This window comes from Odocoileus virginianus, chromosome 20, assembly GCF_023699985.2.
Source record: "Odocoileus virginianus isolate 20LAN1187 ecotype Illinois chromosome 20, Ovbor_1.2, whole genome shotgun sequence".
Lineage (NCBI taxonomy): Eukaryota > Metazoa > Chordata > Mammalia > Artiodactyla > Cervidae > Odocoileus > Odocoileus virginianus.
This window is the reverse complement of record NC_069693.1, coordinates 8,487,502-8,506,110: the sequence shown is the minus strand read 5'-3', so window position 1 is coordinate 8,506,110 and position 18,609 is coordinate 8,487,502. Positions and strand designations below refer to the sequence as shown.

The following is an 18,609-nucleotide window of genomic DNA, read 5'->3' as shown; positions in this document are numbered from 1 at the left end:
TCAGCGGGTCAGAGGAAAGGTCAATAAATACCCAAACTGCCGAGGCGGACGGAGCCGGCTGGACTCCGAGAGCAGCGCACGTGAGAAGGAGGGCGCGAGAATCCCCGAAAAAGCGGGGCTGTCAAAAACAAAGATTCCCAAGAAAGCAGGCGGAGCTTGCGCTAGACTTTCGCGGCGGAAAGAGAGCCTTCCTGAGGGGGCGGGGCCTCATGCACAAGGAGGATTTGTGGTTTGCGAGCCAATGGGGGGGGGGGTGCCTGGAGGGTGAGAAACAGATGAGCCCTGGCCCTGCTGCCTTTTCTAGGTCGCAGCTTGCCCATCCACGTCGGGGGCCTCAGCTAGGCAGGCGGAAGAGGTCCGCGATCCCCCAGCAGCAGCAGCAGCAGCAGCAGCAGCAGCAGCAGCAGCAGCAGCAGCAGCAGCAGCAGCAGCAGCAGCAGCAGCAGCAAACCCAATGCAGCCCAGGGCGGCGGCAACAGCCAGAGCAGCGGCGAACAGGAGCAAGGAACGCGCCTCCGATAGGTCAGGCCTAGGGACCTGCAGGGAGAGGGCGAGGGTCAGCACCCAGCGACACGAGCCTCTGATTGGCTCCCAAGACTTGCCCCGCCTACGCCTAGGAGGTCCACAACCCCCGGCAGCCGCCCCGCCCCCCTCACAGCGCGGGTAGCTCTGGTTGGCCGGCTCGCAAACCTAAGTCTTGTCCGAACTCATTACTGGCTGCTTCTAGAGACCTGTGTTGATTGACTGCCCGAGAATCCTCCCCTCCCCACCGCTGGCCCAGCCCCGCAGAGGCGCTGCTAAGCAGAGGCGACTTGGGGTACGTGGAGCTGGGCGGGGGGGGGGGGGGGGGGGGGGGGGGGGGGGGCGCGCGGCGGGCGGGCGTGAGCAGCCGGACGTACCCTGGCAGGGAGCAGCAGGTGGCGGCGGTGCATGGGGCCTGGCCCCACCAGCGGGCATTGGCCCAGAGCCACGGCCGGGGGGCCATCTAGCTGGAGAGAGAAGGGACAGGTGACCCGATCTGAGCCCAGCTCGGCCCGGCCGCCCTCGGCGTGGGGCGAGAGACAGCGAGGGGAGTCGAGGTCGGAGGGGTTATCTAGGGAGACCCCGAATTGGATATCCCAAATGGGGATACGGTGAGAGGCCTAAACCGAGGGAGATCTGGTCGATGTGGGGTGAATGGAGGCTATCTGACTGCAACCACAGAGAGGGGAGCCCTAAATCTGGACGGGGGTACGTGGTGACAGAGACAGGGGCAGCAAAGAGGGGCAGCAGGCTTGACGCAGGGGAAAAAGAGGGGTCTTACATGGGAAGGTGGATCCGTAGCCCGGGGACTGGGGACCCCCGTGACAGCTGGAAGGAGAAGAGAGAGGCGTAGGGCGCGTGGAGGGACGAGGAGGGCGGTGGCGCGGCGTGCCCCAGCCTGGCCCCTCGCCCTCCCCCAGGTGTGTACACCTGCCGCAGGCCCACCTCCCCCGGGCCTCAGGGAAGGGGGTGGGTGAGGGACTCGCCTGCGGCTCCCCCGGCCTGAAGCAACTCCATCCGCTCCTGCAGTTGCCGGACGTGTGCCTCCAGGTCGCGGTTCCGAGCCTGGGCCTCACGGAGTTGACTGTGGAGAGGTGTGGACCGTAAGCCCTTGAGGCTCTGGCGAGAGAGGCTGCTAAAGTTGGTGTCTTCCCCTGGGCCCCGACCCCGACCTGGCGAAGTTCTGGTTGGCCTTATGGATGGCCGCTAGCTCCTGGCTCAGGCTCTGCCGGGTCAGCACCTCCTCCTCCAGGGCCTCCTGGAGCTCCCGCAGCGTCACCTCCGGCTCTGCCACTGCCTCCGGAATGGTCTCCGGAACTGCCGCTTCAACCTGGGCATGGAAACAGGGCTTAGGGCGACCAGAGGCCTGGGGAGCATTCAAGACTTGAGCATAGATTGCAGGACTGGGATCCTCCCTTGACATCTATTCCTGCACCCCCTAGATCTTTCTGGAATCTCCATGGCTCCACAGTGATCCAGACTCCCTCCTTTGGAGGGCTAATGGCAGCCCAGTCCTACTAATCTCCAGCCTTTAATCTGGTCTCCTCCCATCCACCATCCACACCAAAACCAAAGGGCTGTTCCTACAACACTGCCCAACTTGACCAGGTCCCTCCTCTGCACAGATTTTCTCCAGCCCCTCAGAGCCCTCAGGAGGAGGTACACCACACTGAAAGGCCCTGTCTGGTGTGCCTCCGCTGGCCTCAGCCGCCTCACTACTCATTCGTCACCATCCTTTCTCCTGGAACAGTAACGCCTTAGTACCCTCCTTTTACATTTAAGAGCAATCAGCTGGTTCCCACCTCAGAGCCCTTACTCTTAAGGTTCTCTTTGCTTTTCCTCCCATGGGTGGTCCTTCTCCTTCTCCAGGGCTTCTCCTCCCTTGAGAGTCCCCCTCCATGCATTAGAAATTAGAACTCAGTGACCTGTTCTAATTTCTTTGTGAGGGTCATGTCTGACCCAAGTAGCCTTGCCTCTACTTTGTCTTCCATCTCTTTCTGTTGAGGAAGTCCCCAGGGAACTGTATCCCTGAAGGCTCCCCTTCTCATCCCTCACTGACTCTCCTCCAGGGACTCACCGTTTCCCCTGGTGGGGGCACTGAGGGCTCCAGGCTGGGCTCAGGCAATGGCTCGGCCTCCAGTTCCATGGGTGTGGAGCCCGGGATCTCATCGTCCCTGAGGAGAAGAGAACGCTGAGGGGTGGGAGGGTGAGCCAAGGCCTCACCCCAGAGGCTGCTGATCCCCTGGGTTTAGAGCCAGGACACCCTAGCCTGTGCCCTGGGGCAGCCAGACCTGAAGTCTCCGTGGTTTGAGGAGGGGGAGAAGCAGAGTAAAGGGGGCAAATTGCCAGGCTGGGGGTGGGGGGGTACAGGTCCTCCTGTTGTTAGGAAAAGACCAGCCCCTGGCATGGCCTCAGGCCCCTGGAAGCTGAGTTTCCCTTCTTTGGGAACCTGGGGTCAAGACACCCATGTTCTAGGATCTGCCCTTCCGCTCCATGTGCCCTTCTCAGGCCCCTCTCCTTAAGAAGTGAGGGGCACACTGCCCAGCTCTGGCAACCTCCAAAGAGGTGGTCTTCAGACTGGGTGTGGGATCCCAAGACTGACAGTAGACAGCAGCCCACCTCCTCAGACCCAGGCGCTGGGAGGAAGACAGATCCTCCCAAGGAATATGAAATTGCAATAAAAGTGATGTTCCCTCCAACCCAGCAGTCCCTCTTATGGAACTGTGCCTCAAGGACCCAATGACCCTGGGCAAGGATAAAGACCTTGTGCGAAGACCAATTCGTGGCTGTTCATCCAGCTTGGGTCAGGACAGAGAGGCTGGTTGACTTAAGTCCTGCCGGTCCAGTGGGGAGAGCACTCCCCAGCAGGTCAGGATTGTGTGGTAATTTGTTTGTGATAAGAAATGGCATTTGCAGTACATTGTCCAATAACAGAACGGGTTAGAATACAGCATGTTCCCACAGTTGTTAAGGAGGTGTGTGTGTGTGAGCCAGGGACCGCTGCTGCTGGCGGGCTTTGTATTTTCTGATATACTTGCGATAGGCAAATGTATTATTCGCAGAATCAATGTTTAAAAAAGGCTTTGTGGTTATGTGATTCGGTGAGTCTGTGTTCTTTTAAGACTGACTTAACAATTCTAAACTCCTTATTTTCTAAGACTGTGAGGTCCCATGACTGTACACTAGACATTGAAAAGTGGAAAGTGAGAAGATTCTGCAAAGCCAAGCCTGTGACTCTGAGGTTTAACAACTGAATCTAAATTTCAAAGTTCTCGTGGTCTGAGAATTTAAGGTCTTGCAACTCTGGGCTCCTAAAAGTCCTTACTTCCCAAGACAGTAAGGTTCCAAGATTGACCCTACAAGTCTCCTGGGTGCCATCAGGGCAGGATGTGATAACCTGGAGCAGCCCCCCGGGGCCTCTTCGGGGGGAGGGCCTTCCCCCCTCCCCCATCCACTCCTCTCAGGCTGCACAGGAGCCGCGCTTACCTGAGGGCCATGCAGGAGTAGGAGTAGCCCACGAAAGGTAGGTGGACGCCCAGCGGCATGCCTTCCTGCATGTCCGACAGCGTCTCCTAGGCAAGAGAAACACAGATGTGAGGTAAGCAGCAGCTGTTAGGCTGGCCCCTCACCCATTCCCAGTGTTGGCTTAAGTGCCCACCACCCCCACACCCTAGCCTGGGTCTATCTAAAGTGGACTCTACATCATTTTATTACATTCTGCTGCTTCCTTCAGGGCACTTGCCACAGTAAAGGTATATCTTCTCTAGACTGTGAGTAGAGGGCAGGGACCAGGGCTGATTTGGTCCAGGAGTGTCCCCAGCAGTGCCCAGCACAAAGGCAGTCAGACAGAGCAAGCCTGGGGGAGCTTGTACCAACAGCTGAGGGAGAGAAGCCCTGAGGAAGGGAGGGAGGGAGGTTCCTTTATGGTGCTTTCTTACCTCTCATCCTTCCAGGTCTCAGGTCACATAGCCCCCTCCTCCAAGAAGGGGAAGGGGCTCCCCTTCCTCCTGGAGGAAGCCCTCCAGGACCTTTCATGCTGCATCAGGAGGCGAACCCCCTACACCTCCCCGCCCGTCTCAGCTCTGATCTCTCTGGGGCGTCACTGTCAGGGACAAGTCTGTGTCTTCCACTAGACTGTGAGTCTAGGTCACTGCTGGCTTCCCAGTACTCGGCCCCCAAGGAGCAGGGGCTCTGGGGAAGCAGTGATTTCAGGACCCCAGGAGGAGGGTACTCTCCTAACCTCAGTGTTGTGGTGGAGGTGAGGGGTACCTTCTGCAGAGCTGGGGTCGCAGGTACCTACCCCGCCCCCGCTCACCATGGCAGTGAGCCCGTCCTCCACCATATCGAAGTTGCACGTGTCCGTGGCACCCTCGAAATCTGGCGTGAAAGGGGGAACGCTGTCTCGGAGGCTGTCCCATTCAAGGCCAAAGAAGAAAGGATGCTTCCGGAAATCCCCTGCTCCGTTCCGGCCCAGGCGCACCTCCGGGGGACACAGCAGCTGCTGGATGAGGTCGCGAGCCTCCTCTGGGACTCCTGTGTCGGCCAGCGGGAGACAGAGGTGCTCCTGCTCAGAAGGGGCGGAAAAGAGGGGCTGTTACCCGGGCGCCTTCGCGGAGAGGTCACGGGCTCCCCGGGAGGCGCTCACCCTGTAGTGCACGATCTTGCCGTAGGTCTCGGCCGTGGAGTCGGCGTAGAAGGGCGTCTGCCCGTAGAACATTTCATAGGCGAACACGCCCAGCGCCCACCAGTCACACTCGGGCCCGTAGCTGCCAGTCCCCGGCCCGCCGCCCACCGCCTGCAGGATCTCGGGAGACAAGTAGTCCGGGGTGCCCACAGCCACCAGCGACCGCACCTGAGCCAACAGGACCACAGCTGAGCTTGGCCCCGCCCCTCCTACCTCTGACTCCGCCTCCTCCTGACCTCGACCCTGCAGCTTAGTTCCCCCTTCTGCCTGTTCTAACACTGAGCCCACACAGGCAGGCTTAGGCCTGGGTCTCCTCTCTCCCCTCCAGATCTGGTCCTGCCCTCACGCTGGCTCGGCCTGCACGCCTCAGGCCCGCCCCCACACCCTGAACCTCCAGTTCCTCCCTCCACCCCGACCCCACCCGTTATTGGTCACCGGAGCTACCCCAGGACAGGCGCACGGCTCACCGTTCCATCTGCCCGCAACTTGAGGCAGGAGCCGAAGTCAGCCAGGCGGATGTGGCCGCAGCGGTCCAGCAGGATGTTGTCCGGTTTGATGTCCCTGCGCGGAGGGAAAAAGGAAAGGGAAGGGGGATAAGTGAGCCTCCCTCCCGTCGTCTCACCAGGCCCCACCCTCTTAAGGATCACGGCTCTCCAATTCCCGCGCCCCTCGGTCCCGGCAGCGCCCACCTGTGCACGTAGCCCAGCCGGTGCACCGAGTCTATGGCCATGACAATCTCGGCCAGGTAGAAGCGCGCCATCTCGGCCGGGATCCGCTCCCCAAACTTGCTCAGCAGCGTCAGCAGGTCCCCGCCCACGTAGTACTCCATGACAAGGTACTGGGAGGGGGCGTGTTATGGGGAGTCGGTACCCCGCCTGGGCACCGATCTCTTGACATCCCGGGACAAAGACTCCCAGAGACGCCCCATCCCTAGGCAGAGACCCCGCAGTCGCAGCCACAAGACATCTCCCAGGCCAAAATAGACACACCCACCCCCAATCCTCGTTCCCCCAGGTTGTCACTAGATAGAAATTCACTCCCCACCAAGAGTGTCAGGGAGAAAAACCCAAAGACCTTCCCCGATGTCCAGAGTATGGAGCCCACAGTTGCCCGGTCAGGGGCTCACCAGGTAGTTCTCGTCCTGGAAGGCGAAGTGCAGCTGCGTGATCCAACGCTGGTCCCCATTCACCAACACATCCCTCTCTTCGCGGAAGCACGACACCTGCGGGACACCCGGAGCTGAAGCGGGCAGGGGAGGGGGCCGACTCAAGAGGGGATTCTCAGTACCCTGCCCACCCAGCCCGGCCCTCACCTCGCCTCTCTTCAGCATGTCCCACTTATTCATGATCTTCATAGCGTACACCTGGCCCGTCTGCTTCATCTTCACCACCGCCACCTGAAGGCCCAAACAGGGTAACCGGGCAGAGGTGAACTGGAGACACCCGGGCTCGCCGGGATAGGACTCCGCCGGTAACCCGGCCCAGACTTGGCCACGCCCACAAGCCACGCCCATTAGCCTCAAGCCCCGCCTTAGGCTGTAAACTCAGTCATTCATCACTTTCTCAGGCCTGTCTCGGAACTCCTTTGTCCCCCGCCCACTGTAGGAAAAGGCAGGTCCCAGCCCCGGCTGCTCCAGGCTCACCTCGCTGAACGCCCCGCGTCCGATCACCTTCAAAATCTCGAAGTCCTCCCTCTGCAGTCGGACCTCCTTAAGCCTCGCGGCGATGGGCTCCACTGGAGGCGTGGAGGGAACCAGAATCACAGGGACTGACGTTGGAGACGAGGCAGTCCCACCCTCGGTCCCCTGTCCCTGCCTCTCTCCTTAGGGCTGTCTGCCTCCGTCTTCACATAAACGTTTTGTGAGGTTTGGGGGGCCCTAAACTACCCTCCTATGGAGAGAGGTGTGATGTCTGCGAACCCCTTTCTGGGACAGAACATTAGGCCAGAGGGCTCTCCAGGGTGCAGGATGAACGGGTTGAGGTAACAAGTCTGCTGAAAGGACGCTGTGATGAACAGAGAGAGAAGAAACAGACCCAGTTCATAGAGCTCCTGGGGCAACGGTCCCTACTCCTGGTGACCTGGCCCAACCCCAGGGCACTCTCTCCTTCAGTCTGTCGCGTTATGGCCCAGAGCCTGCAATTTAATCCAGCACCTTAGGCTCAGATGCAGGTGGCTTGTGGCCCACACTTTGGGAAATCCCGAGTTCAGGCTTGGGGCCAGGAGAAGGAACAGGAGAGGGAGACGAAGCCGTGGACCTGCAGCCTGGGCACCAGTGCTGCAGACTCGGTCAAGTGCATCCTGTGTTCTCAACTCCAGAAGGAGGTTTTACTATCTCTCCTTATCTACAGATGGGGAAGCAAAGCTCAAGATCGGTGAAGTCCTCTGCCCAAGGTCCTAGAGCCAGCAATGTGGCAGAGGGCAGTCTGGGAGGGAGAGGGCAGAGGGTGGAGGCAAGAGACTCAGGGGCAGGGGGAGAGGGAGGCTTGGAAGAAGCTGGGAGCCTCCGAGGCAGGAGGGAGAGGGCGATGGGTACAGCTAAGGATAAAGGAAGATACTGTGGGTTATGGAGAGGGTTTGGGGTTCAGGGAGAGTGGGCTGGCCGGGAAGCAGCAGCCAGGGCCCAGGATGGGGGAGGGAGGAGACAGCCAAGACATTGAGCCCTTTTAAGGCAGCGGGAACCCAGGCCCCCTCCCCCGCCCCGGCGGCCTGGCAGGGGAGGGGCCGCAGGATGCTGCCCGGGCCACAAAAGGAGCGCTCCTTACGAGAGTGCTGATTCCTGTCCCCGCCTCAGGTCTCAGTTTATCCTGCAGCAAGAAGCGGGCTGAGAGAGTTACTAAGGGCTGGGGGGATGTGGGGAGAAGGTTCTCCCAGAGGTCAAGTGGTCAAGCACTTGGCCTCCACCTTCCCATCTGCAAAATGGGGAGGAGAGAAGCAAGGCCTGGGTCAGAAAGAGATGGACACGAGAGGGAGCAGAAGGCAGAGAGGACACAGGGATGGGGGCAGGGACACACAGGTGACCAGGAGCAGGCTACTGAGGGCCAGAATGGCAGATGTTAGAGAGACAGAAACCTGAGTGCACCAGAGTCTAGGCCAGGAAGGGCCGAGGGCAGACAAAGCAGGAGGCTGAAGCTGAACCATCCACCCTGCGGACCTGTCTCCGGGGGAACTCAGCCAGAAGGGACTTTGGCGCGGGGGGGGGGGGGGGGGGGGGGGGGGAGTGTGCAGCATGGAACCTGCAGAGAAGTGGGCCCTCGCAGAACCCTGGTTGTTCCTTCCCCAACCAGGGGGTGCTGGGCGATGCCTGTCTGGAAAGCTGGTTCTCCCTGGGGCCTGAGTCACTGCGCCCTCCTAGGGCCTGGGCACCTGTTGGGACAGCTGGAGAGGCTGGCGCCGAACACCTGTCCATCGGCCGCGCCCCTGGCAGCTGCCCTGTTCTGTCCCTCCCGCTCCCCCCTGCACTCTGGCAGGGTGGAGGGCCACAGAGCCCATTTTGGTGGTGCGGGGGGGGGGGGGGGGGGGTAGTTCCCTAGGAGACAGGGCTCCCCAGCAAGTCCCTAGGCCTAGACTCGGGGAGGGTGTGCAGGGGGACCACAAGAGGCAGCGCCCGGCCCAGCTGACCATGGCTCCCAAGTCTTGGTTCTGAGTCATGGTCACCCTGGCCTCTGCTGACCCCGCTCTGCCTTGCCCAGTGGGGCACAGGGGGAGGCGCACATCGCCCCAAATTCTGGGCTCCTGAATGGGAGGCTCACCCCATGTCCATCCTGCCCCCAGCAACCAGCCCAGACTCACCTCCTCCCTCTGCCCTACCCCCAACCCCAAACATGAGCGGGGGTAGGGGTGGGGGTGGGGGTGGGAGAAGCTCCTGCAGGCAGGTGGGCACTCACCCCACTCCAAGAAGTCGGCCACATACTTGTCCTGGGCCAGGTCGGAGGCGCCCAGCTCCTGGTGGACGCCCAGGAGAAGGTCGAGCAGGGGCTCCAGCCCCAGGAAGCCGGGGTCCAGCACCAGCTGCTGGAGCCGCCTCAGCCGCACCTCGGCTGACATGTCGGGCAGGCAGCACCATGGCCCCCTCCCCGGGCCCGGGGCTCAGGGTCCTCCCGTCATGGGGCCGGAAGGGCCCTGTGGAGGCCCCGGCCGCATGTCTGCCTGTCCCTGGCTGTCCCCTGCGCCTCTCTGGCCACTTCTCTCCACTGGCTGCGAGGGCCTCCTCCCTTTCTCCCCACCCCTCGGGCCGGCCCCCTCCAGCCTCCCGGCCTTAACCCCTCACGAGCCAGGGCCCCCCCTACTCCCGCCTCCCTGGGCCCCTCAGAAAGCTTCAACGTGAGGTGGTAGGCGGGGGAGAATCTCAACCCTCAAACTCTCCACCCCCCCCCACCAAAAAGGCCCAGCACAGGTGTGACCCATGCCACAGATGAGCCCTCCCATTCCCTGGAGGGGACCAATTGAGGTTCAGAGTGATCTGGTAACACCCCTCCCAAGCTCTGGAGCTGGGAGGGGAGAAAAGGGGGTGAGGCCTGGGAAGGGGGGCGGCGGGAGGCCAGGGCAGCTTTGCGGGTGACTCAGCCAAGGATTCAGACTTTGGGACGGTTTAAATTTAGCCCTCAGGCCCTCTGTTTTACACTGACTTTTTTTTTTTTTGGCAGGAGGTGGGGAAGGGGTGGTGAGAGAATCGGGAATGGAGGCCTCAGCAGCCAGGACCAGGGGTGACCCACTGGCCAAAGCCAGGGGGAGCCAAAGGAGCCCCCAAAATAGCTCCCTGGACCCTGGCTGCACAGCCACATTCCTGCCCAGGCTAGGATTAGAAACAGAAACATTTCGGGGGGTGGAGGGCGGAGCGGGAAGACACCATTCCCTGTGGCTCCAGAGAGCCGCCAGGAGGGATTTTCGTTGTTCTTTCCAGGGTGGACAGGCCTCCCGGAGGAAACCATGGTCTCTGGTCGGCCCTGGACGCTGGGGCCCTTGGCCGAGCCAGCATGAGGCCAAGGCTTGTGCTGGCGGCAGGTCACTCGGGGACCACAGGGGCTCCCTGGGGACCCCTGTCACTTCTGATTTGGACACTTTGAAAAGGAAACATTAAAAACGCCCACTGAAGACCTTGAAGGGGTCCTGGCGGCTCCCTTCCCTCTGAGAGTTTGGGGGGGGCGGTGTGAGGGATCCTTCCCATCTGATGGGCCCTGCCCCCAGCTGGCCGGCAACTGACTCACCAGCTCTGTGCCCCCAGCACCGCCCTCCTCCGGTCATCAGTTTTTTCTGCCATCGAAAGGGGGTTTGGGGGAGGCTTGACCTAGCTCTTCCTCTGCATAAAGTGGACTGATTCTAGGACTGTGCTGAAAACACACACACACACTTCCTCCACACCTCCGTGGAAGGGAACAGAGACGCAGTGAAAACAGGGAACTTTAGTATAAATAAGAGGTCCTGGGGGACAGGGAGGGCCCCAAGGGGCTTCCATAATTTAACACTCTTCCAAAGCACAAGGAATAGCAGGGGCAGGGCTGGGGCCAGGGGAGGGGTGGGCCACCCCCTGACCCTCGCACAGGTCGGAGGGGCACGCTGCAGAGCTGGGGCTCTTGTGGGGGGCGGTTTCTCCCCCAGGAGTGACCAGTCACATGCTGGGGACAGGGAGGCTAACACTGATGTCTCGGAGGAAGGGGTCATTGTACTTGGCAGTGGGTGGGGACAAGACGGAGGCCACACAGGCCACTACATCCCCCCAGTGTCTGGGCCAGTCTGAGGGACCATCTACCCCCATATCGGTGCAGGGCGAAGGACCGGAGCAGTCCATCTGTCATGGTTAGTCTTGTTAATACGTTGATCCGTGAGGTCAGCGGGAAGGGTTACACTAGGAGGCTGGGGGCGTGGTGTGGGGGGACCCCAACATCCACGGCTTCACACCACTGTGCCGCTTGGGGAGTTGCCTGGCTGGGAGGAGATGCCCTGGGGAAGAGGAGAGGGGAGATAGGCAGGGGTTAGAGACCACCTGGGGCTCTCACCAGTCCCATGGGGAGGGAGCCAGCCCGGAGTCCACCAGGCTGCTGCCACCCTGGCCTTGCCCTTGAACCCACCCCAGACGCCCCCAGAGAGGCCGCTGCTCTGGGCTCAGGAACTTAAATCTCGGCTAGCTTCCCTGTCCCAGCAAGCGGCACTTTTATACAATAATTAAAGTCCTTGTGTGAGCCTGAGCAGAGATGATGGGGGAGGGGGAGGGGAGAGGGAGGAGAGGGGGGGAACTGGGGTCCCCTTCTGACTGGGGGGGGGGACCTGATATTCTGGCGGGGAAGGACTTAGGGACAGTCCTACCTCTACCACTGACTTGCTGGGTGACCTGGGCCAACTTCCTTCCCCTGTCTGGGCCTCGGTCTCCTCGTCTGTGAACTAGGGAGATAGAGGGGTCTCTTTCAGGCTCACCAGCTTCCCCAAATCCCAATGCCCCTGCCTCAGAAACTGTGCTTTAAGTTCTAGGGATCCAGGAATCTATGACTCTAAAACTCTTCCAGGGAACCAAGGCACAGCCCTCCCATCTGGCCTCCTGGCCCCCGAACCCAAAGCCCAAGGAGACTCCTGAGACCCCAGCTCCCACGTCATACAGCACCAGGCCCCCACTTCACTTGCTGGGGCCTCTCTGAGCCCCAGGGCCAACCCAGGAGGTGGGCACATCCACCCACCACCCATCTTCATGCTGCCCTGTCCTCAGAGATGAGAAGGGTTAGGAAGAGGCAGTGACTCGCTCGAGGTCACACAGGGAGCTACAGTGCAAGCTGGAACCCAGAGCCTGGATCCCACAGCCCACGCCTCCAGCTGTGGGCTTGCATCCCAGGAGTCTGAGACCCAGGCTGGAAGCGGGGCCCACAGGCTTAGTCTTGCCCACAGAGCTGGACCTGCAGCCTTAGAAACATCTCACCATTCAAGTAAGACCTGGCCATGCGGGGCCCATCGGCTGCCCTTCAGACAGTTGGCCCCGGTCTCCACCACTCCCAGAGGCTTCTCCTACCTGACCTGCTCTCTGCTGATGTTGCCTGGCAATCGTTCTAGAAGCCACTCTAAGACCCGGGAGCCTTTTCCTGGGACAAAATTTTCATGGCTTCCCCGTACCCCCAAGGGGCTGGAGGCTGTGCACTAACAAAGTCCTCTGCCAAGGCCCACCTCTGCCAGGGTCCTGGTGGGCTGGCGAGGGTAGACTCACCGCCTTGCCCGGCCGGGCCCAGGTGCAGATGAGGCCCTCCTGGCAGGCGGTGATGATGCAGTCCTCCAGGAAGAGGAGGACTGTAAGCCGCTCCTGGGCTATCTTCTTGCACACCAGCGGCTCCAGTAGCGGCACCTCGTGGATGCGTGGGCAAAGCGCGGTGCCCAGAACCTTGGCGGGGTCCAGCCGGCTTCGGGGGGTGGGACCACTGGGCTTGTCCCCGCCGCCCCCACCCCCACTGCCACCCCGGCTGATGTTGCCCAGACTGTGGTAGCGCTTGTGCTCTTTCTCGGCCCCTCGGTCCCGACGCTCCTGCAGCGTGAGCGTGGCGAAGCGGCCGATGCTGAAGGGCGTGCCGGGCTCTGCCGCTGTGCCGGGGGCGCCCGCCTTGCCGCTGCCCGCGGGGTGCGGGAGGCTGTTGGAGCGGGACAGCGAGCGGGGCAGGGGCCCGGGGCCCGGCTCCCCGCCCCGCGAGCCGCTGGCAGCAGGCGGCGTGGTGCCAGGCGTGCCTGGGAGGGTGCGCGTGCGGGCCAGGGGAGGGTGTGGGTAGAGCACGTCTTCGGTGAGGTCCCACAGGCAGAACTGCGTGTCCTGGCCGGCCGAGCCAAAGCGGTAGGTGATGGAGCCGGCCTTGGGGAGTGGGGAGAGCGGGGCGCCCCCGCCCGAGCCAGTGCTCCCGGCCTCCGGCTCCTCCTCCTCCTCGCCGCTCCGCTCCCCGTCGGCGCCCTCGTCCGCCGCCTCCTCTGCCCTCGTGGTGTAGGGGTCGAAGGCCACAGCGTTGACCCAGGACTTGTGGCCGTGGCCCCGGGCCACCACGCGGCCCTCCGCGAAGGACCACACGGTGACCAGGTCGTCTTCGCCCCCCGTCACGACGTAGCGCCCGTCGGGGCTCCAGCACACGCAGAGCAGGCCCCCAAAGTAGCTCTTCATGAGCCCCCGCAGGAGCATGGAGTCGAAGTGGAAGACGCGCAGGCAGCCATCCTGGCTGACGCAGGCCAGGTGCCGGCCGTCGGGTGAGAAGGCGAACTCGTTGAGGGGCCCCTCGCCCACGGCCCACTTGGCCAGCGGGTTGCGAGGCGCCTTGCTCTTGGCGGCGTAGACGGCGAAGCCCTCGCCCTGTTTCAGGAGGCTGTACTGCGGCGGCGCGGAGGCGCAGGGGTGACCCACGTTGTACAGGTACAGGTGGCCGCTGGCATGGGACGCCAGGAACAGGCTCTCTGACTCGGGCAGCCACTTCAGATACGTCACCTTGGTCTTGTCGATGAGCCGCTACCAGGGGAGAGAGAGCGGTTGGGAGAAGGCCACCCTCCCCTGGCCCACCTCCTCCCCAGCCTGGTTCCCCGCAGAAGGTCATCATCCCCGGCCTGGGTCTCCAAGGAGAGGAGGGACTGGGGCAAAAGGACAGACACCAGATCACGGGAAAGCAGGGGGAGAAGGGCTGTGTGAGGGGCGCTCCGTGGAGTCTCAATGTCCTTTCTTCGGCGGGAGGGCAATCCTGCCTTCCAGAGCACTGTCTTCTGTCGAACCCCTTCTACCATCTTTACCATGTGGTGCTTAAGGCAAGAAATCGATTCACAGACTATTAGCTCCCCTGAGGAAGGGACTTTTGTTTATTTGGTTCATTGTTCTGGCCCCACAGCACAGAGCTGTGCAGGTAGGAGTCCTGGAAAGTAGTTCCTGGACTCATGAATGAAAACCCCATCCTGTCGGCTGAGCATCTCTGCTCCCTTCTGTCCTCGGCACTCTCTTCCACACCTGCAAGAAATCCTGTGGACTGGAGCTTTAAAATTCACCCAGAAACTGACCTGTTCTCACCTCCCCCCACCGAATCCAACCACCCTGGTCTCAGCCATCATCAGGCTTGTGATGGCCTAACCGGCCTCCAGGCCACCACCGCCCAAGTCTCTTCTCTACACCATTGCCAGAGAGATGCGATTAAAACCTAAGCCAGCAAACTAGCACTCTCTCCCACCCTGAACACACACAGCAGCCTTTATCAGGCAGGGCTCCGGAGAAAACCCAGCCTTGAAGTCCTTCGGCATCCACTGTCTGTAACAAATTAACTTCTTTCCCAGGTATCTATGCGGATTCTCATTCTCCATTCTCTGGAGAATTTAGAAATCAATCACATCATTTCTGCGTTCTATGGCTCAGGTGAACCCCTGTGGCAAGCGTCCATGACCTTCCAGACCCTACATCTCCTGGCCCTTCCGAGTTGTTTCTGAGAACTTCTCCATTACCCTCCCCCTCAGCGCTGCTCTGGCCACCCAGCCTTTCTGCTCTCCTGCTTTCGGCATCTGTGCTAGCTGTTCCCTCTAGGCAGAACGTCCTTCTCCCTAGTAACTTCTCCTGCCTCCTTCAGGTCCTTTATTTCCCTGCCACCTTCTAGCGAGACCTTTCCTAACCTCGCCAAGCACTCCCATTCGCCTTCCCTGCTGGATTTTTTCGTCCACGACTTGCTGACAGACAGCACACTTAGGTATTTGATAACTATCTGTCTCTCTCAGAGAGATGAAAGCTCCACAAAGAGAGGGCCCTCTGTTTTGTTCGCTGAGATATAATACTCCTAGTGCTTAGAGCAAAGTCTGGCAATGAACGAGAATGCTCAGTTAATATTTTGTGAATGGATGAACTAGTCCATTTTCAATCCATTCCCTGTTCAACTCACTCTCCTCTGCCATTCATGCATTCTGTACATTTGGGACACCTTCTCTGAACACAGGAGATATAGAAACAGAGGACGAGAGTAGTTCTGGACACAGATAAGCTCTTCCGCTGGCATTTCCCCTTATGCCAGGTCCACCCAGGACTGAGCAACCTCCACATATGATTTACAACAGTCCTGTGAGGTAGGGACAGGAATCCCACTTTTCAGTGGAGGAAAACTGAGGCTAAGGAACAGGCACCTTCCCAAAGCCACAGTGAGTAGATGATGTAGTCCAGAATTTGAAGAGCAAGGGTACTGGCTTCAAACAAATCCCAACCAATGACCACCCTCAGTCATCTAACCTGCAAAATGGGTCTCACAATCCTAACCCATTGGTTGATGAAAATGCCAAGAGTAATGTGTTCAGCATAGAGCTAACACAGCACAGGACCTGGGCACCAGAGGTGCATCTGTCATCGTTAGCTGTCATCAGAATAACTGCTGTCACCCCCTTCGATGAATCTGTCAGTCCACCCCCCATCTCTCCCTCATCCTGCCCCTACTCAGGCCGACACTGCTCCCCAGGCAGCTGTAGTCTCATGGCAAACAGCGTGAGGGTGGGTGGGGCGGGGGAGGAGTTCTGAGCCATAGGGACCCATAATCACCTCCTCATTGAATAGTTTGCTGGTGTCCTTCTTAATGAGATCCAGGTACTGGACTTGACCGGCTGAGAATCCCACCAGCAGGGAGATGGTTTCCGTGGCAGCAGTGAACTGGTTGAAGTCATGGCAGGTGGGCTGAGTGCCCTTATAGATCCGCTTGTCAATTGGCTTGTTGAGGTCAATGGACTTGAGTGGTGGGAGAAAACAAGTTAATGGCTTCTACCACTGAGAGGAAGGAAGAGGGTGTTGAGGTTGGGGGAAAAACCACAAAGAGGAAGCAGGGCTAAAGCCCTGAGGGAAGTGGGTAGGTGGATGGGTAAATGAGGATTGAAGGGGCAACCACAGACAGGAAGGACGTCCCAAAACACAAAACAAAGGAGAACACCAGGCAGGAAGGTTCCCCCGCTGCCACCACATGAGACCACCAAGTGTCTCCTTCCCCAAGTTGGACCCCCTCCCTGCCCAACTTCAGGGACTCTTGCCTACAGTATCAGTGCAGGGTCCCCATAGTCCCTAAGCTTCTATAGTCCTCCCCCATAATTTCAGCAACTCCCCTAGGTCTTAGCACCACAATATTCCAAGACCACCAAATCTCAGGATCATCCAATCCCCAGAACACTAAAGCCCAATGTCCCAGGAGTCTCTTCACTCTGGAGTTCCTAAATCTCAGAAATCCCATCACACAGTTCAGGAACCCATTAAATCTCAATCTCAATCTCTCTTACAGTCTTCCCAAACTTTAGGTGCCTTCATCACCTCTGAGCTCTCAGGATCCCCAACACTTCCGGGGGCCATCACTGACTCCAAGGGTCTCACGTCCTCTGGGACCGACATCACTTTAGAGAAACCTGTCATACCTGAGGATATCACCTCCGTATCTCCCATCGGCTCTGAGATTCTCACTTCCTCCAGCACCCTCATTATCTCCAGAACCCCATTTTCTCTAGAGTCCCATTCACCTTCGTGATCCCTATTACCTCTAAGCCCCCACCACTTCTAGAATCCTCCTCACCTCTGGGCTCCCTAAGTCCCCCCGGAAACCCCCAGAATGCAATATCCCTGGGTATCACTTCTGAGCCTGCAATTCCCAACACCTGCAAAATGCCTGCCAGCCAGAATCTTGGAGAACCCCACAACCATCTCGGATTCTCCATCACCTCCAGAATAGTCACCATCCCAGAAGCCCCACGCATAACCTGGGGATCTCACGTGATCTCAAGGCCTCCCACCATCTCCAGGATGGCCAGCACTCACTGGGCCTCCCATCACCTTTTAAAACCCTGCCAAAAAACCCTTTCCCCCTAGGGAAAAGAACATCAAGGATGCTTCTCTCCGGGCCCCCTGTCATTCAGGTACCTTTCTGTCACTTGTAAATCACCTCAGGGGTCCCCATCCTCTCAGCCTGCACCCAGGGCCCCAAGATGCAGGCCGCTCACCCGTTGGCTCCCACGGCGACAGCAGCCCGGGTAGAAATAGAGCTCGCGGCCCAAGTTGAAGCAGACGCGGTCTCCCCCGGCGCCCAGCCCCGCGGGCGTGGCGGGCGGCTCCCCGGCCCCGGCGCCGTCGGGCTCCCCGAGGCGCACGAGGCTTAGGCGCACCGCAGGCAGCGCGGGCCCGGGCCCGGGGCCTGCAGGCGGAGGGGACGGAGCGGGGCCCGCGGCGCCGGGGCCCGAGGCAGAGGCAGGGCCGGGCGGGGGCTGCGGCGGCTGGGGCGGCGCCGGGGTCTGGGCGGAAGCCGGACCCGATCTGCGGGCGGCGCCATCGCCGGGGAGCAGCTTGTAGAAGCCCTCGCGGGTGCGGAACTGCGACTTGATTTCCGCACAATCCCCCATGGCGGCGCCGGGCCCCGAGCCGCCCTCCGCGCCGCCCGCCGCCATCTTGGGCGCCCCCCCACCCCAGCCCCGGACCCCGCCGCTGCCCGACCGCCGCCCGCTGCCGGGCCCCCTGCCGGAAGTCGGGGTCCGCACCGGAAGAGGTGGGGTCGTCGCCCAGGCAACGCCTTTTCGATTGGCAACAGGGTAAGGAGGCGGGACGAGCTCCAGCCGTCGCTCTGGTAACGGTTCTGGGTCTGAAGGCGGAGCTACAAGGTGGGCGCGGCCTTCGTGCCTGCTACCGTTTAGTGGTTGGCTGTGGGGGTGGGGCCCTCAGAGAAAGGGGCGTGGCCATTAAAAGAGCCCTAGCCCTTAGCAACAGCGCCATGGGAACCGTTTGCGTAGCAACGGGAGTACCCTCAAGTGGAGGCCTTGTCCACAACCTGTCCTTCCCATGACGTCACAGAAATGACTTCAGGTTACCCCAATGTCTCCTGAAGACTCCCAACATACACCCTCCAGTGTTTTCCACTTATATCTTAAAGTCCCCGACTGACCACAGCATCTCCAACCTTTCCTCCCCACCCTTGATGATCCTGCACATCTCATTGATCTCCAACGTCTCCATAAAACTCCAGTGACTTCATCTGACCCAATACTGATTAATACTAACAGCAAAAAGACCCTGATGCTGGGAAAGATTGAAGGTAGGAGGAGAAGGGGACGACAGAGGATGAGATGGCTGGATGGCATCACAGACTCAGTGGACATGAGTTTGAGTAAGCCCCGGGAGTTGGTGATGGACAGGGAGGCCTGGCCTGCTGCAGTCCATGGAGTCGCAGAGAGTCGGACATGACTGAGCGACTGAACTGAACTGAACAGCTCCACATTTTCCACCAAACTCCTATATATCTCCACAAATCCACTGTCTTCAACAAGCTCACTCCTTCAATGCCCACCAAAATTTGATTGATCCCTGCAATACCCTCGGTATCCCAGTAATCCACTAGTAATCCAAAATCTCTTCCTGATCCCAACAGCTCCCTAATAGTCAGTGTCCCTCCCTTCCTGTTCCCATCACAGATCTTGAATGAAACTGA

General features: G+C 60.1%; 2 protein-coding genes and 1 long non-coding RNA gene across 4 annotated transcripts; 1 reads left to right on the top strand and 2 right to left on the bottom strand.

Annotated features, from left to right (window-relative positions):
- Positions 1-454: 454 nt before the first annotated feature.
- DMPK (DM1 protein kinase) lies at positions 455-9,460 on the bottom strand. The gene is made up of 13 exons (XM_020898105.2): positions 9,091-9,460; positions 6,849-6,940; positions 6,519-6,602; positions 6,333-6,428; positions 5,896-6,044; positions 5,674-5,767; positions 5,168-5,374; positions 4,823-5,086; positions 4,009-4,094; positions 2,600-2,696; positions 1,695-1,852; positions 1,509-1,606; positions 455-537 (listed from the first exon to the last, which is right to left on the bottom strand). The coding sequence occupies exons 1-13, from the start codon at positions 9,248-9,250 to the stop codon at positions 530-532; spliced, it is 1,593 nt and encodes a 530-aa protein (XP_020753764.1). The 5' UTR covers positions 9,251-9,460; the 3' UTR covers positions 455-529.
- Positions 535-3,619, top strand: LOC110139924 (uncharacterized). Its single transcript, XR_011482060.1, has 2 exons — positions 535-817; positions 1,552-3,619. It is a non-coding gene; the product is annotated as an uncharacterized lncRNA (long non-coding RNA).
- Positions 9,461-10,590: 1,130 nt separating the features above from the next.
- On the bottom strand, positions 10,591-17,761 carry DMWD (DM1 locus, WD repeat containing). 2 transcript variants are annotated; one of them, XM_020898094.2, is made up of 5 exons: positions 17,135-17,761; positions 15,702-15,884; positions 12,390-13,658; positions 11,507-11,581; positions 10,591-11,143 (listed from the first exon to the last, which is right to left on the bottom strand). In XM_020898094.2, exons 1-5 carry the CDS (start codon positions 17,573-17,575, stop codon positions 11,096-11,098), a joined length of 2,016 nt encoding a protein of 671 aa, XP_020753753.2. In that variant the 5' UTR covers positions 17,576-17,761; the 3' UTR covers positions 10,591-11,095. The 2 variants fall into 2 exon arrangements, with proteins under 2 accessions (XP_020753753.2, XP_070306781.1); XM_070450680.1 differs by lacking the exon at positions 11,507-11,581.
- Positions 17,762-18,609: the final 848 nt, after the last annotated feature.